This window comes from Mesoplodon mirus, assembly GCF_964341445.2.
Source record: "Mesoplodon mirus genome assembly, chromosome: 15".
NCBI lineage: Eukaryota > Metazoa > Chordata > Mammalia > Artiodactyla > Ziphiidae > Mesoplodon > Mesoplodon mirus.
Window position 1 is genome coordinate 85,474,159 of NC_138991.1, and position 27,660 is coordinate 85,501,818.

A 27,660-nucleotide genomic window follows, 5' to 3' on the forward strand; every position below is an offset into this window, starting at 1 on the left:
GCTGTCAGCTATGTGCCCTTCCCACCCACTCCCCACTCTTCCATCGTCACCAGTCTGAGGGCCAAGGCACCCCAAGGCCCTGCCTGTCACCTTCCTTCCAGCCATTGTCTCATCCTAGGTTGGCTTTCTCTAAAAGGCTGGGCCTGACACCAAAGTCCCCAAGGCCTGCTGGACTGACACATGGCTGATGCAGACCGGGCAAGTGGGGGAGGGCCTGGGCCAAGTGCCTCAATGGCAGGCAGCACTCCTAAGCAGTGCACTGAAAGGCTGGGCTCAGCAGGGCCTTAGGGGCACAACACCTGGGCTCTTGAGAACTGTGGGACCTGAACAGGTCATCACAGCCTCCCTGGGTCCCCATTTCCCCATCTGGAAAGTGGTGCCAATAATCCATATGATTATGGATTCTGGTTCAGCCCACGACTTTACAAGACCCTTGCACGAAGCCCCAGCACTTCCAGCAATATGGCTTTTCCCAAATTAGTCCTCCTTCCTTGGAAAGTCTAGTCTCACGGCAACTTTCTCCTTGGAGTGTGATGCCCATGGACCATCTGAGGTCAGGATGAAAGAGGGCCGCTCACAAAGAGACACGCACTCATTAGCAGAGTGCCCTGCAGGGGACAGCTGGAGGAAAAATGACACACAGGGGCGGATTTCTGAGCCAGACATGAGACCAGGGATGCCCAGCCCCTTCTACTACCTGACTGAGGGCTGAGCAACAGAACTTCCCAAGGTCGGGATGGCCCTGCTCACCCTGGTCCACCCACCATGATGCCCCACTACAGTCCCCATTCCACACCCCTGCCTCCTCCCAAAGCGCTGTGAGAGCTCTGTGCTCTGGGAAACATTTTTGGAAGATTTTAGAACCAAAACATTTTTCAACCAAACCTTTTAGAAACCCAGACCACTTTCAAAGCCAACCTACTTTGAAACCCGACACTTTAAATCCACTTTTCGAATCTGTGCCCCAAAGTTTTGAAACCAAAATATTCTGGAAACCTCCTGGAAGCAAGATACTCTGGAAGAAAACCCATTGAAAATGGCAAAAACGGTTTCACCTGGATTGTTTTTAAGCCCCCAGTTTTTGTAAACTGCTTTGAAGTAAAAGCGGTTTTGTCAAAGCCAGAGTTTCCGCTAGAATTTTCCTGGGAAGAAGCTCAGATGTTTGAACTGAGTTCACAGCAGTGCTTGCTTGTTCCTTAAGGATACACATCAAGTTGTAAACAGGGGCTGTGTCCGGGTCTTGGGAGGAGTCTTGGATCTTCTGCTTTACCCACTTCTCTCTCCAACTCTCCACCCAGCAATCTACTGCCCAATACTGCTGTCCTCTAGTGACTGGGGCGGAAAAACCCATCCCAGAACCACGCATCAGAATCTATCTCGACGAGCCCGCGGCTTGTCCTTTCTGGTGTCCCAGTGGGCTGTTCAGCCTCGGTGCCAGATGAAGGGGCACAAAGTACCAGAACTCAGTGACCACGGGTCCCAGGTGGGCAAGGCGGGGACTATGCAGAGATGAGTAGTAGAAATCCTATCTCCCCACACTTGAAACTGTCACTTGATTTCTCATCTTCACCGTTTTCATTTCTCCGACAGGCCCAGTGAACACCACTGTGTCCCGGGTCTGGGGGGACTGCATTTTCCACTCTTTGCTGCCACCACTCCCCCGGCTCACGGTCCCGAGGCAGATGTAGAGTGAGGAGCAGTGAAGGACACACAGAAGTATGGGGGCCGCACGGGAGCCCTGGTTAGCAAGGGGAGAGGTCTGTGGTCCGAGGGTCGTCGCCATCCCGGGTTTTAAATTACACCACTTTCCTTATGGCTTTCATCGGGCTGGAGTTGACCGTCAGTGTTCCCACGGCGCCTGTTTTCTCTCAGGGTGGAGTGACTTCCCGGGTCTGCCAGGAGACCACCGGTGTGCCAGGCGCTCCCCGCCTGGTAGCAGCATCAGCCAGGTCGGGTGTCCCAAGCCATCTGTGCGTCAGGAGTGGCCTCTCCCCCATGAGGCAGCAAAGGTGCTGTCTTCAGAGGAGACATACAGCCTGCAGTTCGATGGGTAAGAGACGAGACCTCTGCACGAACCACCAGAAGCCACCCTGGTTTGGGCCATGAGACTGGTGTTCCACTCACAGCACCACACCTGCCCGCCTGCCAGGCAGTGAACAGGGGGGCCGCCCCATCAGAGCCAACGCAAGGCCGGCGGCAGTGGCTCTGCCTTAATTACCGTAATTTTACATGGACTTAAGGAAGCAAACCCAACCGTGGAGTACCTACTATGTGCTACTCCCATGTATTATCATCTGTAAGCATTTTTGGCAATAAAAAGAATTGAAATGCAGTTCTATAAGAAATTAAATACAGATTTACCATTTCTGGATCTATACTCCAAAGAATTAAAAGCAGGACTCAAACAGCTATTTGCACAACTACATTCATAGCCGCATTACTCATGGTAGCCAAAAGGTAGAAGCAACTCAACTTTCCATGGACAAATGATGGACAAAATGTGGTCCAGCCATACAATGAAATATGATTCAGCCTTGTGAAGGAAGGAAATTCTGACACGTGGATGAACCTGGAGGACATGCTGCTCAGTGAAATAAGCCTGACCCAGAAGGACAGACACTGTAGGATTCTGCTCATATGGGGTCCCTGGAGGAGCCAGATTCATAGAGACAGAAAGTAGAAGGGTGGGTGCCTGGGGCCGGGGGAGGGGGGTCAGCGTTTAATGGGGACAGAGCCTCAGTTTGGGAAGATGAAATGTGTTCTGGAGATGACGGTGGTGACGGCTGCACAACAGTATGAACGAACTTAATGCCCCTGAACTGGACACTTAAAAGTGGTTTTAAAAAGGTAAATACTATGTGTATTTTACCACAATTTTTAAAAGATTTTAACACCAGTTGAAACCATCACATCAACACCCCAATTCATCCAAGAAAATGTATTCACAACTTTTTTTTTTTTTTTTTTCTTTGGGCGACACGCAGGCCTTTCACTGTTGTGGCCTCTCCCGTTGCGGAGCACAGGCTCCGGACGCACAGACTCAGCGGCCATGGCTCACAGGCCCAGCCGCTCTGCGGCATGTGGGATCCTCCCGGACCGGGGCACGAACCCGTGTCCCCTGCATCGGCAGGCGGACTCTCAACCACTGCGCCACCAGGGAAGCCCTCTCTTTTCTTTTGAGAAACCCATTTTCCTAAATAGGATGGCCAGCCACCTAATGATAAAATAAACAGCTTTATTATCATCATTATTATTTTACTGGGTGAAAAAAGCATTTTAAAGGTTCCTACTCCAAATCTGCTTAAAAGATGTACTCTGGCCCAGGGCAGAAGCCCTAAGACTGAAAGTCCCTGCCAGCCCCCTCGCTTGCCCCCTGGACATGGCTTCTGGGTCCTGCAGGGCTGGGACTTGAGCTCGGCCGCGAGGGAGAGCATGCCAGCCATGGCAGCTATCCTGCCTCTCGCATCTGGGAAGGTCTGGATGCTGACCCAGCCATCACACGCTCTTCACCTCCTGCTCTGGTCTTCCCTCTGGGCCTGTGGGAATTCTTGAGATGAGCACGGCCAGCGGCCTCCGCTGACCCAGCCCAGGGCACCCACTGAGCACAGGCCCTCACCCTTGGAAGCTCTTGAGACACAAGCAGAATATTGCCCCAGAATCCAAGAAGGGCAGCCATGTCTCTGCTAACCAACCTCACGTTTTGGATGGTGCTTAGAGAGGGAAAGAGGTGGAGCCTCACCTTCTTTCATGCAAGGATTCAGAGCGGTTTAGACTCACTACCACTTCAGAGGTAGTAGTTTCACACGATAGCAGCAATGAAAGCACAAAACGTATTGTTAGCTCCCCCGGCCCAAGACAAAGCCACAAAGAGACACAGAACTGCAGCACAGTCCCCAGGCCTCTGTCAAATGGCATATTCTATCAGATCTACCTGAGCGGCAGTGGTCTTCTTTTGCATTTTGATTATACAAAAACTTTCTATTTGTGTGTTGATATGTCACCACACACAAGAAAAGGACTATAAGAAGTCCGCTCGCAGACCAGTTTGCAGATCCCTTTGCTCCAGGCACCTCCGCTGACCATCAGGGCCAGCACGTCCCCTTGCCCCTCCGAGGAAGCTTTCTTCCCTTCAAAGGTCAGCACCATCCCGCCCAAACCTGCACCCAGCCGAAGTGTGCTCAGTCCCCGAAGTAGCATGAAAGTTCTGGATGCCCAGGCTCTGAGTTGGGTCAAGCACTCCCCAAAGATCTGAGCTATGCATTTCAGGTCCAGCACACGTGCCACCGTCCTGCCAGCCTCCAACCAGGACTGCAAGCTCGCACACTCAAAATCTGTCAGGTGCAGACGCAGGAAGACAGGGCATGTGCATTCATCACCGACAAAGTCACCCAACAGATCCTTGTCCGCCAGCGTGATGGTGCCATAACCGTGAGCAAATACCCTCCAGATGGTGACCAGGACAGCCAAGTTGAATCATTTCGGGCAGGCCCGAGGGATGACATTTGGTTTGCATCTCAAGTACCCGAGGGCAAAGGCAGAGATGAGTTCAAAGCAGGTGTCTTCCTCATTAGCTTCCCTCTGGATGATGCATGATGAAATAATTCCCCAAAGAAAAAATATCCCGCAGTCCCTTAATCTCTCTGCTGGTTTGAACTGGCATCCCAGGGGGGCCCTTTGCCAGCCACTGGGCCTTGGTAGAGTAAGGGAGTGTCTAGAAAGTTTCGTGATGCTGATAAACTGTTCACACCTACATGAACCACAGCCAGTATGCTCAGAAGGTCAATGGTTTCTCTTCACTAATGGGCCCTCTCTAACCCTAGTTTGTCAGATCCAGGGTAGAGATTAAATAGCAAGTCAGGATCCCATATGTTAAATGCCAGAAATCCGGCTCAAATGAGCTTAAGCGAGCGGAAACGACTGGCCCCCAACACCTGCAAAGCGCAGGTGGACCAGCTTCAGGGCACGTCCCCCAGGCCGTCCGCACTCCTCCCAGCCCTGTGCCCTCACCGTGAGCCCTGTGCCCTCACCATGTGGTCTGAGTCTCGGTGCAGCTCTTCTAGGAGTGGCTTCTGTCCCTCCAGTCTGGTAAAGACCCCACCCAGAGGTTTCCAGCAGAGGGCACTGGGACGGGTGGGTCCAGAATGCACTGGCAGCCTAGCCAGCGCTAAGGCATGGGTGGGGGTGGCCTTGCTCAAGTTTCCTGGGCTAAGAGTGAGGGAGACAGTGATGGGCTCTTTGACCAGAAGGAGGAACCTGTGTCGGCAAAAAATAACAGACGTCGACCAGAAAGTCCTTCCAAACTTCCCTTTGGGAGAAGCACTTCACATTTTTAGATGAATTATGTCTGTGTTATCCAAGTTTTACCTGTTCATATTTTTGGGTTTTGGAGTGTGGGATGGGCAGAAAACGAAGTGTAGTTGATCAATAAATAGGCAATAATTACCCCCGGATAATTTGCTCGGGTGAGTTGAGCCCCTCAGGTCTACATGATACCTGGGAGCCTGTTACTCTGCAGGATGGGGCTGTTGAGGAGAACAGACCATCCTGGACCTTCTGTCAAGAGCATTACGCCACCCCTCTGAGACGCTCTCCTGTCCAAGTGGGGAGGGCACAGGCTGAGAAGCAAATCCCACCAGAAACCGAACTTCTTCCAGAGAAACTTACGAAGGCGGCTCTGGGGATGTCAGCACATCCCCTGAAATCCTGCTGCTGGGAATCCATCTGGTGCCATGTTTAATAAACAGGGCCGGCACAGCTGGTCCAGAGCTAGGTCCCCCCGACAAAGGTGCAGCCAAGGCAGCAGATGTCTGGGGACACGTGCCTGTTGGGGAAGGAAACAGCATGTTCACAGACTGCACGCTTCACCTGTGGGGCCTTGGAACCACAAGAGGGAGACATCCATGAGCTCCCAGCCACCGCCAGGGGCGGACCGCCTCCTTCTCTCCTCCACTCTGGTCTCCAGCCCACGAAGGCTCTCGAGGTGACAAGGGGGTGGGGGGTGAGGGGCAGGGAAGGGACAGAGTAGCCTGGCCGGCTCCTAATGGACACAGGCCTCCCTCAGCAGAGCGCCGTGGGAGCCAAGCATGGAATACAGCAATCCTCGTTCTCTCTGAGAGGAAAAGGCAAGCGACAGCATCCTCCAAGAGGAAGAGAGAATGCAGGAAGGGAGTACAAACGCATGATTATTCTCTGAAACAGAGGTGAACACTTAGTTCCCCAGAAATAGTGCAAGTTGTCCTCATGAGCTCCACAGACAACACGGTGCTTAGAAAGTGCCAGAAGTCACAGGGAGTGAGCTCTAAGCCCACTCAGGGTCAGTCACCGAACCTCCACCAGCCTTGGCCACCTTATTATTGAACACGTGGGGAGAATGACGGCAGCCGTCCTGGCTCACAGCCCAGAACGAGGCTCAAACAGCATCATTCATCTCCTCACTCACTCAATGAACAGTTACCGTGTGCCCACAGAGTGCCAGGCCCTGCTCTAGGCACGGGATGAATGGGAAGGAGACTCAAACTGCGATAGGGGTTATCAGTGTCCACGTTTGAGTGCAGAGATTCGCCTCTAATAAAACCCAGGGAAGCACAGTCCTGGAAACCTCAGGTGGGCTGCGTGGGCTTCAGAAGGGAGCTTCCCAGGGCAGGCAGGTCACACAGGCATGCTTCTCACAGCTTCTGCCCTGCTCTGTCCCCAAAACGCCCGGCCTTCTTCCCTTAGGCTCCTGTCCCATCCCAAGGATGGGAATGCCTGCCCTGCCCCTTCCAGCCCTGTGCCCCCTGCTCACCAGCTCAAGGGCAGCCCCTGCAGTGGGGAGGCCAGGGCAGCCCGTCTCACTGCCCATGAGCGGCAGAGTCGGGTTAAAGTCCCACCTTCACCAAAGTATGGATGCAGGTGCACACTGACTGCACTGGGGAGAGAAGTGAGATCCCGGCCCTTGCTGAAAAACAAGCTTAAAATTCTCCAAATAGTAGAAATTCCTTAAAAATAGATGGTAAAAGCAATACAGCAGAACACTGCCTAAATATTCATTAGAAGACACAAGTGGATACGCCGTATCAATGCGTGAAAAAGTGTACCAGACACTTTTAGAGGAAAGAGGACCAACAGTATCTCTCTCTCACAGACCCTCCCCGCACCGCACCCCCCCACCCCGCAACAAGTGTGCTAAACACCTGGGTGAGGTGGAAAATGTACAGCACCAGGGTCAGGAGGCCCAAGTCCAGGGCAGGCTCGGACGCCCACAGCCTTGAGTGTTGGCCGAGTCTCTCCTGCACCCTCTCCCTGACTGTAAACAGGCACAGTGCCCTGGAGGCTCAGAGATGACACGAGAGAAGATTTTGTACCACAAACCACAGTGTTATTAGGACTGTGGTTAAATGTGTTGATGAGGGTTGGAAGACGGAGGCAAAATAAAGAATTTTAAGTTTATGGAATTGTTTGGTTAAATTGTCTAATTGTACAGCATCTATTTAAAAATTTTTATAGTATCTTAGCCAAAAAAAACATGGAGCTGAATTCCTCTACAAGATACTACTGTGTGGGTCAGGGAAACGGCACAGAACAAAAGGAATGAGTTCTCAGGCTCACGCCCCAGAAAGAGGCGAGGTGCGGGCTTCCCCTCCCTTCCTGGAGCCTGTCTCACCCCCCCACACACCCAGACCAGGAGGATCTTCTCTGCCATCACATCCTGAGTCGTCCCTCCGGCGCAGGCAGCAGCTGGGGCCCTGGCACAGGAATCTGGGTGGCTGTGTGGATGCAGCTGGCATCGACTCCAACAGTCCCTGGGCCTCAACATCCCTGCAAACATGCCTCCGACACCCAGAGAAACCGACCTACTGGGTAACTATGCAAAGAACCAGGAATATAGAAAGAAGGAGATGTGGCCCTGTCCTTAAAAAGCTCACAACCCAATGAGTTTTGACATCTGTCTGAATATTCTCGAAATGAACACACTTCAGTGAAAAACTCCCAACAGAGGCAGGTGCCTCTTCAGACAATACTCTGAAACTGGACTCCTCAAGTTTGTGTACCGGCTGCCGACTGTCTTACGGAAAGAAGGGAAGCTTCCAAAGGAAGTGGTGGTTTCTAATACTTGCAGCTCCAAGCTGCAAGGTGAGCACCGGAGGCCCGGGCTCCAGCCACACACAGCACCACCTCGCAGCTGGGAAAAGCAGGGCCACCACCCGCCAAGGACACCCGGGGGAGGCCTTCCACGTGTTCTGCCAGCTCTTCAGGAACTGGGCGTCTAGGACCAAACGCTACAGATTAAGAAGACACAGTCGAATGTGATGCCCAAACGCCACAAGATGACTGCACGCTTCTCACCAATTACGGGTTCAGAGCAAAACCTGCAAAGGAATGTGAACCAGATGTTCAAACAGAGCCTTCCTGGACTAGCAGACACCTTCACCAAGGCAGGGCCACCGAACATGAAGATCCCTGTGTCAGTCACGTCCTCGAGGGAACGTCCCTGAAGCTGAATCGAACCAGCCAGCTTGGCAATGAGACTCCCACATGAGCCTCGGCCTGCTGATGCTGGGGACGCACTCTAGGGATAAACTCCTACCACACCGCCCCTGCTACTGCAAATCCTTACGTCCGTGACTGACAAATTAAAGGAGGCAGCTGGAGTTAAAATCCAGCCTCTGTGACAGTGACCTGGATGTACGATTTACCTTTGATATGATCTCAAGTATGAAACCCTTATTAACAGCCTTCCCTTTTCACATGTATCACCTAATAAGAGAGCTTTCACTTTTGAAGGATTTGTCTGCTACCCCTGCACAAACACAGTAACGCCTGATCTCAAATTCAAGATCCTCCTTTTTGCTGAAGACAACCATGAACCCTCCCTTCCTGAAATCAAGACTCTGAGGCCTAAGCGTCAGCCATTATGTCGCTTGGAGCCCCTTAATGAGCATCTGTCGCTCCAACGAAATAACCACAAGCGCAGGCAGAAGGAGCAGAGGTAACTTTTTACTCCACCATTTCCTTCTCCACGTTTCATATTAAATATCTGAAATATATTAATCTTAAAAAACAGTATTAACACAGTACTCAGTGAATATAGGGAGGGAGTAGACAGCAAGTCTAGACTGCAAACTCGAAGGGTATTTGACAAACTAGAGTGTGGGTGTGGTCAATTCCAGGTGTTTCCAGCTGACTCGCCAACAGGAGCACTGTGGAATTCTGCGACGCGTCACACCAGGAGAGAAACAAAGCCATATAAAAATATATGCGGCAACGCATTGCTCCATCCTCCGGGAGATGGTCGCGGCACCACAGGACCTTCATTCAGGTTTAAAGTAACAACACATGCACTTTTTTTTTTTTGGTGTTCAGGGTTTTCCCCTAACGCCTTCAGTCTCTAAGTAGATTTTCAGGCTTGGGGTAGCCAAAGAGGACAAAATCTGCTTCGTAGAGTTTGTAAAGCTGCTGCCTCCAGGCCAGGGGAATTTTGGCAAACCAGCCTTCCTCCCAGCTGCTGGCAGTTCTGTTCCGGTAGCTCGGGGGGAACTGGAGCAGCTTGTCCACCTTGAGAAGCCGGAGCAGCTGGGGGGCATCCTGGTCCAGGGTCTCCAGTTTCCCCACGAAGTCGTAGTCTATCTGGCAGGGGTGGCAGAGGCGGTGCACCTGCCTCCAGTGCTCGTTGAAGGGCGCCAGCTTCTCGGTGTGAGGGTCCAGCAGGTACTGGATGAAGTTGGCGAAGGACACCCTGAGGCCTGCACTGAAGGCCTCGCTGACCGACTTGGGCAGGCTGGTGTGGTTGGAGTACATCTTCAGCATGGGGATGGCGAACTTCTGGTAGAACTCCTCGTTCTCCAGCTCGAACTTGCTGCGGAAGGCCGAGATGAGGCGGACGAAGGGGTCCCGCACGAACAGGAACTTGGTGTACTTTTTTAGCTTAACCTTCATGAGGTGGCGGGAGAACTTCCCATAGCGGCGCCAAAACTTGTTGAAAGTCAGGTGGGTGCTGGAGTTGTGGACGTACTCCCGGGGGATGTCCAGGGGGTCACGGTAGGGCGTGCCCTGGTCCGAGAGGCTCTGGCTCAGGACGATCATCACGCGCTTCCAGTTGGTGCAGGCCACCTTGGGCACATAGCAGTAGATGACCCCGTGGCGGTCGTCCACGATGAGGTGGTTCAGCTCGTAGTTGGGAATGTCATCGAAAGAGCGCTCCTTGGTGGGGAACACAAAGCTGGCGTTGGCACAGAACCCCCTCAGCACGCTCCTCCGTTCGGCCTGCCGCCTGTCCGGGTCCGGGCTCTGCTGGGCGTCGTGGCTGGACCAGTCGTAGCCCCTCACACTCTCTTCCATGTTGCTGAGCACAGGCTTGCTGGAGGCCAGCAGGGAGGGCTGCCCCACCTTTTTACCCAGAAGGATGTTCTGCTTCGCATGAGCGCTGAGGAGCTTCTCCAAAATCTCCTCGATGCTGGCGGTGAAATACTTATCGTCCCCTGGCTTGGGGCTGGGGAAGGGCTGCAGGATATGAGGTCTGGAGAGGGAAGTGTGCAGGTAGAAGTGGGCGGGGCCCATGTTGTCCCAGTACACGATGATCAGGAGGATCATGAAGACGGACCCCAAGACCAGCCACAGGCGGAAGAACCGGCTTTTGGTCATTGTGTCCATGGATGCGGGGGCCTCTTCCCCGGATCCTTTCACTTCAGCTTCCTGTAGAGATGGGACGCTGCCCTCTGAGGAAGCTGGAAGGCAACAGAAACCTAGTTAAAGGTTAAGGTCCTCTCGCAGCCTGCGGTCCTGAGAGGATGGTGCCTGCTGCCATCTCATACCCAGTGGCCCTGCTTTTCCCTCCCTCCTCCACCCTCCGTGAGGTGGACTTTGGGGGGCTGCCTGATGGGGAGCTTCAGCTTCTCCAGGTGCTGTGACCCATGAGGCTCAGGAAGGCCCAGAGGGTGAGTGTGACCGGAGAGGTGACTGGAGATCTCTTACCACCGCACAGAAAGGGGGAGGCCGGACCCAGACCATCCCCCGGGCGGGAACGCAGACCCTCGTGAAGAGTGGGTGTGAGAATGAAAGGAGAGGCGCAGCGAAACAAAACACGGTAACAAGCAAGTTAAAGCTCAGTGCAATGCTGAACTCACCCCTTCTCCCGCCCAAACCCCTTCTTCTGTGCACACGTCATCCAACCAAACACTTGAGACGGGCCCCCGTGTGAGGCCGGCAGCGTGCTGTGAGCGGTGCAGGCTTCTGCCGGCTCTCAGCCTCCTGGTCCACAGCGCCTGTACGAGGAGGGGCTGTGCAGGCTGGAAGTGAGATTCGTGTCGGGGCTTCAGCTATCTGGAGGGCTGTCACGTGGGAGAGAGAGCAGCTTCAGAAGATACAACTCAGAAACTGAGTCGAGCCTAAGGAAAGAACACTAATAATTATAAGTGGGCCAAAACCCAGAATGGGCTGTTTTTTAAGCCATACTAGGACTTCTATCACTGCAGGCATCGGGGCACAGACAGACAGAGCACGTCGTAGGGTGTTCTAGGGGAGGGTCCCGCATTGTGCACCCTCTGGGACATCTCCCAGTGTACACTTCTGAGTCTATATTCCTCGTATACATTCGACTAGGTACCTGGTATCTAATACATTTTCATAAAATGAACCTAAAAGTTCATTAGGCAGAAATTTGGGTGCAGTCTCTATCCACCTCTGCAGCTGTTGTTTACTCTTAATTCACTTTTTTTAAATGGAAAAAGTAATACATATTTATGGTAAACAGGTCAGCAGACAAAGGGTGGTGTGGGCTTTTACACAAAAGGAGCTGAAATGACCATCTGACAGAGAAGAGTACGTTCTCTGGTCATCGTCCCCTTCATGTCGTGTTTCCTGAGCCCTAAGAGCTCGTCTGTGCTCCCACAGAAAAAGGAAGAGCAGAAAAATCTGGTGACCCCTACCCTGAGGGGTGGTGATCACACCTCCTCTCACCCACTCAGGGCTGTCGGCCATGTGCTAGAGTCACACAGCTAGATATTTATTATATGTCATATATTTGTTATATAATTATTACACATTATAAAGGTAATAACCACACTACAAACAACATGAAACGGGAAACAGGATTACAGGTGAAGTACCTTGCTGTCTCTTGCACAACTCCTGCTGGTACTTTAGCTCATTCCCTTCGAGTGCGTCACAGGTGTGAGTGGAATAAGAACAAGCAACACTGCAACAGCTTTTAATACGCTTTTAATGGTAATGGTTAGGATCACACAATTTTACAGCCTATTTTTAAAACTAGATCATAAGCACCCATGTCATTGAAGTTTTCAAGACCATCCCTTCTCAAGGATGTGCAAGGGCGAACAGTTTATAAAGATGAAGGTGAAACCATATTAAAAAAAAAAAAAGTTTGCCAAAGGCTGAGAAAGCAGCAAAGGGAAAAAGTAACTTAAAATGTCAAGTGATTTAAGAGATCAGTTTTCAATTTTAAGATCAAGACTCAAACAGAGTAGAGATGATGCAGCATCACAGTTACATCTTGTGGACACAGGCATAGCCACAGATCAAGGATCGTGCTATCGGCCACATACTTATAATGCTAAGTACCAGAACTACCTGGCCTGATAACCTAAATACTTTGACTTATGTTTCAGCCAAGAAGTAGTATATGCACATTAATAAATGCCAGTGCCTACAACATTTTGTAAAAACTCTGACTCTCTTTACTAATAATTTAGTAAGACTTCAATTTAATTGCAAGGAAAAGACATAGTCAAGTATTTTTTGGATAATTACTATATATTGATAATATCTTCTTAATAGCAGCTGCCATTTATTGACCTCTTACTGTGTGTCAGGCACTAAGATGCGCATTTTACACACGTATGTTACTGCAGGCCCTCTGCACACAATCTGGGGCGGGGGTGAAGCATAATCCTCTTACAGTTGAGAAACTGAGGCCAATCAGCACATGAAGAGATGCTCAATGTCACTAATCATTAGAAAAATGCAAATCAAGACCACAGGAGACACCACCTCACACCCACCAAGATGGCTACTGAAAACAAAAACAAAAACAAAAACAAAAAAACCCAAACCATAAAATAACAAGTACTGGTGAGGACGAGAAGAGGGTGAAACCCTTGTACACTGTTAATGGGAATGTAAAATGGTGCAGTCACTGCGTAAATAGTACAGAGGTTCCTCAAAAAATCAGAAATAGAATTGCCACATAAAGTTACCATGTGATCCAGCAATTCCACTTCTGGGTCTATACCCACAAGAATTGAAAGCAGGGTCTTGAAGAGATATTTATACACCCATGTTCACAGCAGCATTACTCACAGTAGCCAAAAGGTGGAAGCAACCCATGCCCATCGATGGGTGAATGGATAAACAAAATGTGGTCCATCCATACAATAGATTATTATTCAGCCTTAAAAAGGAAGGAAGTTCTGATGCCTGCTACAACATAGATGAACCTTGAAGACATGATGCTCAGTGAAATAAGCCAGTCACAGAAAAGGACAAATACTGTGTGATTCCACTTATATGAGGTCTCTGGAGGAGTCAAATTCATAGAGACAGAAAGTAGAAGGTGGGGGCCAGGGGCTGTGGAGGGGGATGGGGAGTTAGTGTTTAATGGGGACAGTCTCAGTTTGGGAAGATAAAATGAGTTCTGGAAATGGATGATGGTGACGGTTGCACAACAATATGAATATGCTTGATGTCACTGAACTGTACACTTAAAAACAGTTAAGGTGGTAAATTTTATGTTACGTGTAGTTTACCACAATAAAAACAAACTGGAGGGAAAAAAATGAATTAGAGCTGTAACAGTGGACTTGGAGGAATTTCCAAGAGGTACTGTTGAATGAGTAAGGCAAAATGTAGGACAGTGTGTAAAAAATAAACAAAGCTAAATATGGTAGAGAGCTGTAACAGAGGCTAAACTTGGAGCCTGCTGCTGAAGCCACAAGCTACCCTTACAACCTTGTGCAAAAGCTCCACAAGCCGACTTTACCTGCAATTTGCTTATTAAGCAAACAAAGTTTTAAAAATTTATAATTGGGGGGCTGTTGCACAAAAGCAAGACAGGTCTTCCCCTGGGACAGCCAAAAACCTGTCTGGTTATTCAGTGGGGAGACTGGTCCCAAGAGCCTTGTCTTGCCCTGGAGTCCTGCCACGTCACAGCCCCTTCCAGGCCTTTCTAAATCAAGGGGATGAGCGCCTACACACCAAGCTGAGGCAGCGTTTACCGATGAAGCTGAGGCCATGGTTCATTTTTAACATCAAGGAACAGGGCAGTCCTTTGTGTTGTCATTTCTAACCTCAAACATGCCACAAAAACAGCATGGAAACAAGACTGTCTGAGAGTATTAAATGGCCTGTGAGAGTAGTCCTTTGAGAAGAAAGGACTGTGGCTACTTTAAAATATTCATGGAGCACAAATTCCCAGTTTCTCGGAAGAGTGGAGAATAGAGTCAAGACTACCACACAGCATCACCACCACCAAGTTTTACTTTTTAAAAGGGAGTAGGACATCTAGGAATTTCTGGCCCAGGTGCCTGGGCAGCTCAAGCTAGACAATCTGGGTAACATTTCCTTGTCTTCTGGGGGTGAGAACAGCACAGTGGGGAAAGCCAGGCTGAGAACCGAAGACTGCTTCAAAAACATGTCAAGGAACAACGATGACCTCATAAAGTCATTTTTCATTCAAAAATAAGGGCATTGGGCTTCCCTGGTGGCGCAGTGGTTGAGAGTCCGCCTGCCAATGCAGGGGACACGGGTTCGTGCCCCGGTCTGGGAGGATCCCACATGCCGCAGAGCGGCTGGGCCCGCGAGCCATGGCCGCTGAGCCTGCGCGTCCGGAGCCTGTGCTCCGCGACGGGAGAGGTCACAGCAGTGAGAGGCCCATGTACCAAAAATAAATAAATAAATAATAAGGGCATTGCTTCTGAACATAAATCTCCCACTATTTCAAAACGCAGTCAACAAAAAGCCCCCCAAGTTTTGAAGAAGCAGAGCAAGAAGAACCTTCACAGAGGAAGTGATCTGCGATCGGCTGCTGCATATCAGTCTCAGGCTTCTGCCCGCAGCAATACAACTGACAGCAAAGTCTGTCCAGAAGTTTCATCTTTGGGAGGCTGGTTTTCTACAAGGGTTTTGTCAAAAGCCCTTGTAAACACTACTGATGAAAGAATTAGGTTGGGTTTAAACCAAAACACTGTGGCTAGGCAGAGCTGTTTCTTAGCTCAAGGTGGGGTTAAACATTTCTTCTCACACATGGCAGGGTATGATGCCAGGGGTAACTTGGCAGCGCCAGGAAGCAAGCACCCCGTGCTGGCCGCCCACATAAGGCTGCTGGTCTCAAGGAGCCTTCACACCAATAGTAGGCAAGAATGCGGGAAGATGGGGTGGTGTGCAGCAGAAAGCTAAGGGCTGACCTCCCTCACACTCAGATGTGTGTCATCCTGACATATCTAGAATAGAGGGCCACAAGGCCAGACCCATACTAAGACACGTATAAGGGCACTTCCCAAAATTTGACAGCAGAACTGACAACTACAGTACAGAAAGGTCAGGTGGTATATGCTGGTTAGTTTTACGTGTCAACTTGACTGAGCTATGGCTGCCCAGGTAGTTGCTCACACATTCTGGGTATGTCTGTGAGGGTGTTTCTGGAGGAGATTAATGTTTGAATCGGTAGGCTGAGTAAAGCAGATGGCCCTCCCCAGTGTGGGATAGCCTCATCCAATTTGTTGAAAGCCTGAATAGAACAAAAAGGCAGAGGAAGAGAGAATTCCCTCTCTCCACCTGACTGCCTTTGAGCTGGGACACTGGTCTCATGCCTTCAGACTTGGACGAGTACTAGAACTCTCACCAGCAGTCTTCCTGGTTCTCAGGCCTTCAGACTCAGACTGGAGCACACCATCAGCTCTCCTGGGTCTGAACTGCTCAGCTTCCATAACCCTGTGAGCCAGTTCCTCATGATAAATCCCTTTATACACACACACATACCTTACTGGTTCTGTTTCCTTGGAGAACCCTCACTAATATATCACTATTTATTTTGTCATATGGACTGGGGTTTGTGTGTGTGTGTGTGTGTGTCTGTGTGTATGTGTATATGTGTGTATTTACTACATATTATACATACAAGTGATCAAACCAGTGAGAATTAAACAGTGGGTGGTAATAAATGGAAATTAATGTATCTGCCATGGTGGAAAGGAATGTTAAATGCAGAGGGGATTCCCTGGTGGCGCAGTGGTTGAGAGTCCGCCTGCCAATGCAGGGTACACCGGTTCATGCCCCGGTCTGGGAAGATCCCACATGCCGCTGAGCGGCTGGGCCCGTGAGCCATGGCCGCTGAGCCTGCGCGTCCAGAGCCTGTGCTCCGCAACGGGAGAGACCACAGCAGTGAGAGGCCCGCATACCACAAAAAAAAAAAAAAAAAAAAAAAAATGCAGAGGATTTCAGCCACTATCCAATACAAGTATTCCAGAGGGAGAGGTTGAGATTCATTTTTTTCCCATAGAGATATCCTGTTATTCCAGCACCATTTGTTTAAAAGACGGTTCTTTCCTGATTAAATCACTTTAGCACCTCGCTTTTTTTCCTTTTTAAGTCAGGTTTATTGAGGTATGATTTATACACAATAAAAGGCACTCTTTTTAACTGTACAGTCTGATGAGTCTGGGCAAATGTACACTATAATTAAGATACAGAACATCTTCATCATCCCCATAGTTCCCTTATCCTCCCCCAACACCCAGCTCCAGGCAGCTACCAATCTGTTCTATAGTTCTGCCCTTTCTAGAATGTCACATAAATGGAATTATACAGGAAGTAGCCTCTTGTATTTGGCTTCCTTCACTTAGGAAGATGCTTTTGAGATTTGTCCAAGTTGTTGCTTGTGTCATTGCTGGGCAGTACCCCACTATATGGATATACCACTATCTGTTTATCCATTTACCAACTGATGAAATTTGGAGTTAGCTCTCTTTTTTGGCTATTATGAAAAAAATTAATGTCAACTTTTTTTGCATACAGACTAGTTTTTTTTTATGCTGAGACTTTCAAAAAGTCAAAAAGATTGTATTAAAAAATATCAAGCAGATTTTTAACCTCCTGGAAGGTTAAGATCCATAACAGTAGATGTTCTGTAATAAAGCTTAGGGACTCTATTTAAAGACCAAACTGACCATCAAAATGATATACAAATCTTAGATTATCAGTACTTTTTCAATTATAAAATTTTACGGGCTCAAGTGATTATAGCAAGTTTGCAGGACACAAGGTTAATAAACAAAAGTCAACCACTTTCCTACATATCAGCAATGAACAAGTGGAATTTGAAATTAAAACATAATTCCATTTATTAGCACCCCCCAAAAGTAAAACACTTAGTATAAATCTAACAAAATATGTACAAGATCTATATGAGGAAAACTACAAAATTCTGATGAATGGAATCATCAGAAGAACTAAGGAAATGAAGAGATATTCCATGTTCAAAGTGCTAAAGGATAGGAAGACTCAATATTGTCAAGATACCTGTTCTTCCCAACTTAATCTATAGATTAATCCCAACCAAAATCCCAGCAAGTTATTTTGTGGATATCAACAAACTGTTTCTAAAGTTTATATGTAGGAGCCAAAGACCCAGAATAGCCAACACAATACTGAAGGAGAAGAACAAAGCTGGAAGATTGATGCTGCCCGACTTCAAGATTTACCATAAAGCTACAGTAATCAAAATGGTGTGGTATTGGCAAAAGCATGGAGAAGTAGATCACGGGAACCAAACAGATAGCTCAGAAATAGACCCCCATATAGTCAAACTTATTTTTAACAAAGGAGCAAAGGCAATACAAGGGAGCAAAGACAGTCTGTTTCTGCAACAAATGGTACTGGAACAATTGGATATCATGTGTAAAAAAAAAAAATTAAAAGAAAAGAATCTAGACACAGACCTTCAAAAAAACTAACTCAAAACGGATAATAGACCTAAATGTAAAATGCAAAACTATAAAACTCCTAGAAGGTAACACAGGAGATAACCTAAATGACCTTGCGTATTGTGATGCCTTTTAGATACAACATCAAAGACGATATCCATGAATGAAGTAACTGTCCACACAAAGATCTGTACAAGAATGTTCATTGTGGCTTTACTCAAAATAGCTACAAACTGAAAAGAACCCAGAGGCCCGTCAACCAGTAAATGAATAAACAAGCTGTGGTGTACTCATTCAGTGGAAAACTACTCAACAATAAAAAAGAGTGAACCACGGACTCACACATCGATACATGCAACAACATGGATGAATCCTGCAGATATTACACTAAACAAAAGTACCCAGACACAAAAGAGTACATACCACATGATTTCATTTATACAAAGGTTATAAAAGGCAAAAATAGCGACAGAAATCATAGACTGCAAAGGGACAGGAGGAAATCTGGGTGATGGAAATGTTCTATTATATTGTTTGTAGTGGCAGTTACACAGGTAGATATATCTGTGCACATTCATGGAACTTTACACTTAAAATGTGTGCATTTTATTGCATGTAAATTATACCTCGATACATTTGATTTCAAGAGGAAGGATATGTGAGCAGTCTTATTAAGTCAGTCACCAGAAGCTAAAACTTTTCTCTTCAGCACAAACACTATGAACTAACCAGCTGTCACTGATTTCTACAACACAGGATAAAAACACCAGCACTGAAGTCCTACACAGACATTTGGAGATCGGGAAGAAAAGGAAAGGAATTCTGAGGCCAAGTCCAGTCTCTGCTGAGTGGCCTGGGATATCTCTTTAAGTGTGAGTTTCAATTCTTCACCTATAAAACAAGAACAGTCAAGGTCTTTCTGCTAACCGGAGCTACTGAGAGGACGAAAATGAGAACATATCAGCTAAGTGTTTTGTAAAATAGTAAAGCATGTTCTTTAGACTATACCATTGGCCTTCTTTATCTTTCTGTTTCATCTGGCCCTCAAATATTTGTATCATATAAATATAACATTATTTTTTATTTTTTTATTTTATTTTATTTTTTTTTTGCTGTACGCGGGCCTCTCACTGCTGTGGCCTCTCCCGTTGCGGAGCACAGGCTCCGGACACACAGGCTCCGCGGCCATGGCTCGCGGGCCCAGCCGCTCCGCGGCATGTGGGATCTTCCGGGATCGGGGCACGAACCCGTGTCCCCTGCATCGGCAGGCGGACTCTCAACCACTGCGCCACCAGGGAAGCCCATAACATTATTTTTATTATTACTCATGCTTTCTACCAATAGCCAGTTATCAGCAAAGAAGAATGTTATGATTCCAATTAATTTTATAATAATAACAATAGCTAATATGTTTTCCAAAGTGCTGTTATAGGCCTTGCATATCTAAACTTATTTAATCCTCACAGTAATTGTGATAAATTTAGGGCAAAACAGCCAGGCAACTTACCCAAGTGTACACAGCTACAACTGTTCAGAGCTAGCATTTGAACAACTGATTTGAGAGCCTACCTTCCCAAACACTACAGTCTACCAGCCTCTACAGTAAATATTTAATGCAGAATTGGTTGGTTTTTCTAGACACTCAAATTTTTATTACCTTTATTTCTGAGAAAATTTGCTTTTCCTTGTCCAAATAACCAACTTCTGAGCATTAAATCAAGTGACATGACCTTCACTAAGAAGTCCAAGAATGTTTCAAGTTTTATTCATTTATGCTACTGGCAAAGAGACCAGAAACTACCTACTTCTTTTCCAGCTTTGCAAAGGCAAATAATTCACTGAGGGTCTCATCACTGTAGTCAACAGAAATTTGGAAAGTTTGTTAGTGGTCTGAACATTTACTCTCTGCACCCTGTATGGCCCAGCCCATGTTGGATTAAAACCCCCGCTGTACGGTATATTTTCACTTCCGTGCCATTAGCACTGGGGGTTTATTTGCTTATGAAATTACTTCACTTGTACTCGGTTATCACTGAGAACTAAATCTGACAGTGTATCCAAATAAAAAAAGTACTAAATGGGCACACTGAGGAGAATGAAGGTTGATGTCCATCCCAGAAGACCGGAATGAAAACTGAGCCCACACTTGGCCTCTGAAATAAAGTAACTTCCCACAGAGGTGGCCCACAGCACACTTGGCTATCTGCTCACATCGGTGTCTTCGTCCCTGGTCTCTAAGCCCCATCGGTACTTCACAAGCAGGCAGGGTATTAGTGTAGGCACACCAGTCCCATATTCCCAAACTAGATTTCAAGTTCTTAGGAGACAGGCATCATGTCTACTATATCTTCTATATTCCTCGCAACACTCAAATATTTGTTGCATGGTATTTGACTCCGGAATCCAAATAACTCATTTCCCAGAGTTAAGTCAATTCAAAGAAATTATTTCAAGGGAAAATAGATAATAAATTTCACTATGATTAGCTTAAGAACCTGATTAGGGCTTTACCTTCAAATATATGCAGACCCTAACCCCTCTACTGCCCTACCTCCTCTGTGCACCCCGCCCCCCAGGCCACCACCAGCTCTCACCTACGTTCCTGCAACAGCGTCCAACTTGTTCTCCCGCCTCCACTCTCCTGCCCATACTATCCTCTTTAAACCCAGTAGCCATGGTTATTCTGCTAAAAGTCAGATCATGTCATGGCTCTGCTCAAAACCCTCCAATCTTTGGAGTCCAACAGCTTCCCATTTCCAGTCCTTATAATGGCCCATGACAAGCCCTATATGACTGGGATCCCACACTCTCATCCCCTTTACTCCCCGTCACTGGCCCCACTCTAGCCACAATGGCCTCCTTGCTGTTCATCATCTACACCAACCAGGCTCCCACTCTCTGGCCTGCACACACCCAGGGAATCCTGTGGCTCAACCTGGCACCTCCTTCTGATCTACAGCTGAAGCTCACCTCATCAGTGAGGGCTTCCCTGATCACTCCCCACCCTGCATGCCCCATCCTCCGTACCTGTTTTTTCTCCATGTCATTTGTCATTACCTCCAATATTATATATTCACTGGCTTATTTGCTTATGGTCTATCTGTACTAGAATATAAACTTTAGAAGGGAGGTACTTGACCCTTCAAAGTTTGTCATAGTTGTAGCCTCAAGGCTATGAATAGTGCTTGGCGTACAGTAGGTACTCAATAAAGAGGTGTTATGCTAACAAAAAGATAAACATGACTGACCCTGATTTCATAATTTCTGAAACTGGGTGACAGGTAAAGAAGAGTTCATAAAACTATTATCTCTACTTTTAAAATATATTATTTATTTATTTATTTTTGGTTGTGTTGGGTCTTTGTTGCTGTGCGCAGGTTTTCTCTAGTTGCGGCAAGCAGGGGCTACTCTTTGTCGCGGTGCGCGGGCTTCTCAGTGCGGTGGCTTCTCTCGTTGCGGAGCACAGGCTCTAGGCGCGCAGGCTTCAGTAGCTGTGGTTCTCTGGCTCTAGAGCGCAGGCTCAGTAGCTGTGGCGCACGGGCTTAGCTGCTCCGTGGCATGTGGGATTTTTTTATATTGCGGTACGCGGGCCTCTCACTGCCGTGGCCTCTCCCGCCGCGGAGCACAGGCTCCGGGCGCGCAGGCCCAGCGGCCATGGCTCACGGGCCCAGCTGCTCCGCGGCACCCGGGACCCTCCCAGACCGGGGCACGAACCCGCGTCCCCTGCATCAGCAGGCGGACTCCCAACCTCTGCGCCACCAGGGAAGCCCGGCAGGTGGATTCTTAACCACTGCACCACCAGAGAAGTCCCTATTATCTCTACTTTTGGATATGTTTTACAATTCCTTTATAACAAGTTAAAAGAAAAGAAAAAAGCTAAAGAAAGCACCAAATCTCCGATATGTGACCACAGGCAAGAGACAGGATACAGAGAACAATGACAATCATGGAGAGGAAATAAGAACAAGTAAACTCTCCCTGACAAGAAAGACAGGCTGGTGAGTGACCGAGCTGCACACAAAGCAGGCAGGAGTCCGGCCTCTTCTTTCATCAGAGTTGGAAGCTTACTGCTTTGCCTCTATTTTGATCAACATTATGCTAAAGGATTAAATTGTCCCAGGAGTTTACTACACACACAGTCCCCAGTCCCTTTCTTTCTCATTACCCACCTCCATCTTTCTCTCTCATTCTTATCAGCTGAATCTTTTGGTGTCACCACCTACCTCTAAGCAATAGCCCTGGGCGATAACCGATGGTTCAGCTTGAGCATCATCTACCGACTTCCCCAAACAGTGGCAGGCAGCTGGCAGAAAGGTAGTCTCTCTTTCTTCCCCTGGGCCCGCCAAACAACCATGCCCTTCTCATCTCCACGCCTCCTCCAGACAGGCATATCATCATTTTAATTAGAGCAATATTCGATGTTTCCATAAATTATTATCATTGCACAAAGGCTATTCACAGCTGAGCCTTGCAGTACACCGTAATTATCTTTCTTTCCTGCACAACGGCTTATTTTCCCTGGAACTAGTTAACAGTCTTGTGTTTTTGCTTGCTCTGCTTTCTATGTACTTAATCACCAATACAGCCCCAACTCTGCCAACTGTCTAAATCTCCTCTCCAGATGTTCCAGAGCATCAGGTGCCCCATCAATTTCACATTCCCCAAAAAATCTCTTTGAGGAAACTTCAAGACTCAGATCACAAGATACCTGCTCTCATGCCTGGTGCCTGGCCTGGCTGGCATCCTAGCCTCTCCATCTCATCCAGCAGATTCTTTTCACCTCTCCTCTGAGGCTAACCCTGTCTCCTCTAGCCTGTCTTTCCAGATTCACCACCTCATTTTGGGAGAGTATGCCTGCCAGTCACTTCTTTAAAATACATGAGACAAATCTTTGGAGCATTTGTGAAAATATCTTTTATTATATCCTCCTTTGCCTGAGTTTAGAATTCAAGGTGGAAGATATTTTCCTTCAGAATTTTGAAAGTAATGCTCTCTTGTCTCCCAGCTTCCAATGTTCCTATAGATGGGTTTGGAGCCATTCTGCTTCATCCCGTGATGACCTGTTGGCGGCCTGTCTTTATTCCTTCTCAGAAGTTAGCGTGATCTTCTTTGTCCAGAGTTCTGAAATTTCACAACAACGTGTCTTGGAGTGAGTGTGCACGTCTCTCTCTCTCCATGCGAACTCTCACTATGCAAATTCTGAAACAGCTTCAGATGCACTTCCAAATAAACCTGCCTCCCAAACTCTTACTAGTCACTGTCAGAAACTCGGTATCCCTCCCTATACAAACTTGCTCCCCACACTCTGAATATCCAAATTGGGAACTGAACAGACAGGTGAGTGAAGGATACCTGCATTTTCATCCATGGTGCCGGTCACTCAGTGGGCCCCTTCAATGCAGAAAATTTTGGTTCTAGGATTTCCCTTATCATTTTGTGGATGATTTTATCCCATTTTATTTCTTGCTGAAACTGTTATTATTCAGCTGTCAATTGCCTAATCTGATGTTTTAATTTTCTTTTTTCTCTCATTTTCCATCTCTTTGTTTTTCTGTTCTATTTCCTGAGTTCTCAACGTTTTCATCTACTGAGTTTTTTATTTCTTCCACTGTATTTTTTATATCCATGAGTTATCTTTTTGGATTTCTGAATGCTCCTTTAAAAAAATAAAAGAGCATCCTGTTCTTGTCTCTTGCATGCAATATTTTCTATCTCCATGTGTGTATCAGTGACAGTATGCTTTTTAAGTGTGCTTCCTGCACACTCTCTATTGCTTCCAAGTGTGTGTTATGATCTCTATCTTCCAAATCAGAGGTTTCTTCACTTGTCTTTGGTTATCTATTCCTATTTAAGGGGTCGGGGATTAAAAGAACTGGAAGCTCTGGACCCTAGAAAGGGGTTATTAATTATGAGCTTCATTAGTGAGTGATCCAACTGGGCCTCCTTACTGTAGACCCCCTGATGTCACTATTTTTAGGTCCTTTCTCAGACTACTCACTTTCCCCAAAGACTCTCCCATTCTCCTGTCTGGAAGGAAAAGTACCAACTGAGAATGTTCTGGGAGCCAAGCAGGCTCCATTCGCTTCATCCTCTTGGGTTTAGTACAGCAGTCCAGCCCCTCTGCCCCACTCAGCTGCACCCGGGGCTTCCTATTCCTCTCTGAAATACTTTTAAAATTCTCTAAACAGTTACAGAAACCACCACCTTGGTTAACTACAGGAAGTATTGAGTTACTGAGTCAGTTATCATTAAGCACATGTGTTGGCAAATGACTGGAGAACCATCAGCCCTGGCTGCAGCCACAGACCCACTAAGTAAGCGTGAAACTAACCACTACTTTCTGAAGAAAAACATAAAGAAACAATCTAAAACTTGAAACTAAAGATGTAAGTTTAAAAAAAATTATAAACTAGCAGCATTTGTTTCAGTATTATCAATAACCAGTCTCTTATCCAGCAATGGCACTTCAGCCTTGAGACCCTTCTAGAATGGAATCACCCACTAGCCTTGGTGACTGTATGGTAATGACAGTAAACTGCATCCCCACTGCCAGCCATCCAACATGCTTCTCTTCTGCCATCTATCCCTTTCAGGCTGGATTCCCCAGGATTCCATCCCCGGACACATTCTTTCTCTCCAAGAGCACATCTCATCCGGGATGGCCCCCAGATACTGCAAATTCTACAAGTCTAAAAATCACGTGCATTTTAGCCTCTTCCTTCTCCAAACCTCTTCCAGTATTCCTTATCTCAGGTACCAGCCCCGTCCTCAGCACCCAAGTGAGAAACCTTGGTTACTTTTGCCTTTTTCCTTTCCCTTTCACCACATCCCACAGGGTGCCATCGCACTGTGGAGTCTCCTGCTTGTTTCAAGCTGACGCCCTTCTCAACTCTCAGCCACTGTCCTGACCCACGCCCTCTTCAAATGTACCCAACTCAGTCTCCATCTCCTGACACCCTGGATCTATCCTCTGTTCTCACTAGTGTTGCTCTTCTAAATCGCATCTCTCACATCCCACCCAAAACCCTGACTACTCCTCACCAAAAGGATAAAATTCCAAACTCCCCGGCACAGCATTCGAGGCCCTTTGGTCAGAAACCTCTTTCTGGTCTTCGCCTCCATTTCAGTCCTCAAACCCCATCCCACAATGAACACAGGGACTCACTGCTCCCTCCCCCCACGCGCCCCAGTCACTTCCACGCCGCCACATACCCTGCTGCCTCCACGTGGAATGTTCTCCCCAAACTGCACTCGTCTCTCAAGGTCCAGCTCCTACGTCATCTCCACCATGGGAAACGTCCACAACACCAAGAAACAAGTTTAGCTGCTCCCTCTTTCTTCACACTGTGTAAACACCTCGATGACAGCACTAATCACATGGTATTACAGTCAGGTTAATCATATTACCAGCATCTAGCCCAACGTGGCATCTTACAAAGGATGAGAGGCTCAATGTTTGCTCAGATAATGAAGTAGGTGCACACTGGCCTGAAAATAATAGCCCAAAGTCTTATAAACCATCTGGCAAGAAAAATAAACATCCATGCATGTCCATGCAGGCATGCTCTAAGTTCTCAGTAGTGCTACGTTCAGGTAACACTTTCCTTGGTGTCAGCTGACACTTTGGAGGTAATCATGTTGCAATATACGTGTATCAAATCAACACTTTGCACATCTTAAACTTATACAACGCTAATCAATTATACTTCAGTTTTTTAAAGTTTTCCCGGACTTCCCTGGTGGCGCAGTGGTTAAGAAGCCTCCGGCCAATGCAGGGGACACAGGTTCGAGCCCTGGTCGGGGAAGATCCCACATGCTGCGGAGCAACTAAGCCCGTGTGCCACAGCTACTGAGCCTGTGCTCTAGAGCCCGCGAGCCACGACTACTGAGCCCACGTGCCGCAACTACTGAAGCCCACGCACCACAACTACTGAAGCCCATGCGCCACAACTACTGAAGCCCACGCACCACAACTACTGAAGCCCGCACGCCTAGAGCCCGTGCTCCACAACTAGAGAAGCCACCGCAATGAGAAGCCCGCGCACCGCAGTGAAGAGTGCTCGCTGCAACTAGACTAAGCCCGCACGCAGTAACGAAGGCCCAAGGCAGACAAATAAATAAATAAAATTGCCGCCTCTCAAACCACTAAAAAAAAAAAAAAAAGTTTTCCTAGTATTTCCTTTTTCACACTGACACCGGCCCTGAGTCACCTTCCCAAAGCCAGGTGTTCACAGAGAAGGGCTAAACTGTGTCCTGGTTTGGGGGCAGGTGAGGATCAGCTGAGCTGTTTCCCAGCTGCCCCCTGCCCGGACCCACACGTGTGGGGACAGTACCCTTAAAGATGCGCTTGCATCCGCTCTGCCCCCAACCCACATTGTCATTCATCCCGGGTCTCCTGAGTCTCTCTGGCGTCGAATTATAACATAAATAATTCAATAATCACGGGAACACTACGGCTTGTTGTGCTCCGCGCCAACGGAACCTCGGCTCCAGCCAACGGCTTGCGGGACATGTCTTGGTGGCTAGGAGCCCAAATGGAAGATATAAGTCCTACTGTTAGCGACTAATACATGGCTTCCTTTCGCTGCTTCTGGAGCAAAGGGTCATCTGAGTGGTACTCTTCCAGGACGCGCCCGCATCCGCCGGGTCTGCAGTCACAGGTCCGCGGTCAACGGGACGGGGAAGTGCCCACGGCCTCGGGCAAACCAGGGCACCGGGGCGGGGGCTCCCCCCCTGCACGAGGCTGGTGGAGGGACCCGTGCGCCCGGGCGTCCACTCTCGGTCCCCGCGCACGGAGACCCCCCAAGGGCTCCCTGGAACCCCGCGCGCCTGCTCCTCCCTCCACACTCCCGACCAGCAAGGGGGAAGCTGACAAGCGCGCAAGGAGGATCCCCCCCCGCCGCCGCCCCCCCTGCAGGGCAGATGCCGGGCGGCCAGAAACGGGCGGGGACCAGCCCCGACGGCGGCAGCTGACCACAGCCGCGAGCCCCATCGCGGATGGGCGGCGCGCCGGGCGCCCCACGCCCCGTCCGGGTCTCCCTCATCCCCACAGGACCGGGGCTCAGAGACGGTGCGAGCTCGGCCAAGGTCACACAGCGACGGCGCGGGGACTCGGCCCGGAGCCGCGCCGGACCCGCCCAGGCGGCTGAGGGGGCAGGACCCGCCGCGCCGCCGGGACCCCCGCCCCGCGCCCCTCACCTCACCTCACCTCACCGCGCGCCCCTCATCTCGCCCCGCGTCCCTCGCCTCACCTCACGCGCCCCTCGCCTCACCTCCCCTCACCTCACCTCGCGCCGCCGCTCGCGCCTCCACCGCCTCGGGAACGGAGGACCCTCTCGAGGCCGCCCCTCCACCGGCCCCGCCCCCCGCCCCTCTTCTCGCGAGAAATCGCGGCCCACGGAGAGGCCACGGAGGCCGAGGATCACCCCCTCAGTGCGCCTGCGCCCTCCGCACCGCCCCGGGCCTCCCCAGCCAGTGCCATGTGGCGCCGTATTTACGGCCGGGAGCGGCCCCGCCCCCGGCCCCGGGGAGCCCCGCCCCCTCCCAGCGGCCAATCCTGTGCTGCCCGGCGCCCGAGGCCAGCGAGGCGTTGCAGCCTTTCGGGCCCGGCGGGCCATCCCTTAGGCAGCACCTGCTGTCTACAGGACCCGTTTGCGAGCACCGACTGCCTGCTGAGGATCCTGCTGCCGGGCCCTGTGTGGCCTTGGGCAAGTGACTGAACCTCTCTGAGGTTGTCCATCAGTAGGGT

At 49.0% G+C, this 27,660-nt stretch overlaps 1 protein-coding gene across 3 annotated transcripts; it reads right to left on the minus strand.

The window, feature by feature from the left end:
* Window positions 1-8,960: 8,960 nt before the first annotated feature.
* Window positions 8,961-27,275, minus strand: CHST12 (carbohydrate sulfotransferase 12). Of its 3 annotated transcripts, none has more exons than XM_082600462.1 (3): window positions 27,200-27,275; window positions 11,103-11,306; window positions 8,961-10,703 (listed from the first exon to the last, which is right to left on the minus strand). In XM_082600462.1, the coding sequence occupies exon 3, from the start codon at window positions 10,627-10,629 to the stop codon at window positions 9,361-9,363; it is 1,269 nt and encodes a 422-aa protein (XP_082456588.1). In that variant the 5' UTR covers window positions 10,630-10,703; window positions 11,103-11,306; window positions 27,200-27,275; the 3' UTR covers window positions 8,961-9,360. The 3 variants fall into 3 exon arrangements, with proteins under 3 accessions (XP_082456588.1, XP_082456589.1, XP_082456590.1); XM_082600463.1 differs by having other exon boundaries at window positions 11,103-11,363; window positions 27,200-27,260; XM_082600464.1 differs by lacking the exon at window positions 11,103-11,306 and having other exon boundaries at window positions 27,200-27,273.
* Window positions 27,276-27,660: the final 385 nt, after the last annotated feature.

Excerpts from the sequence above, each read along its gene's own strand:
- CHST12 (XM_082600462.1), bottom strand. The coding sequence starts at position 10,629 with ATGGACACAATGACCAAAAGCCGGTTCTTCCGCCTGTGGCTGGTCTTG.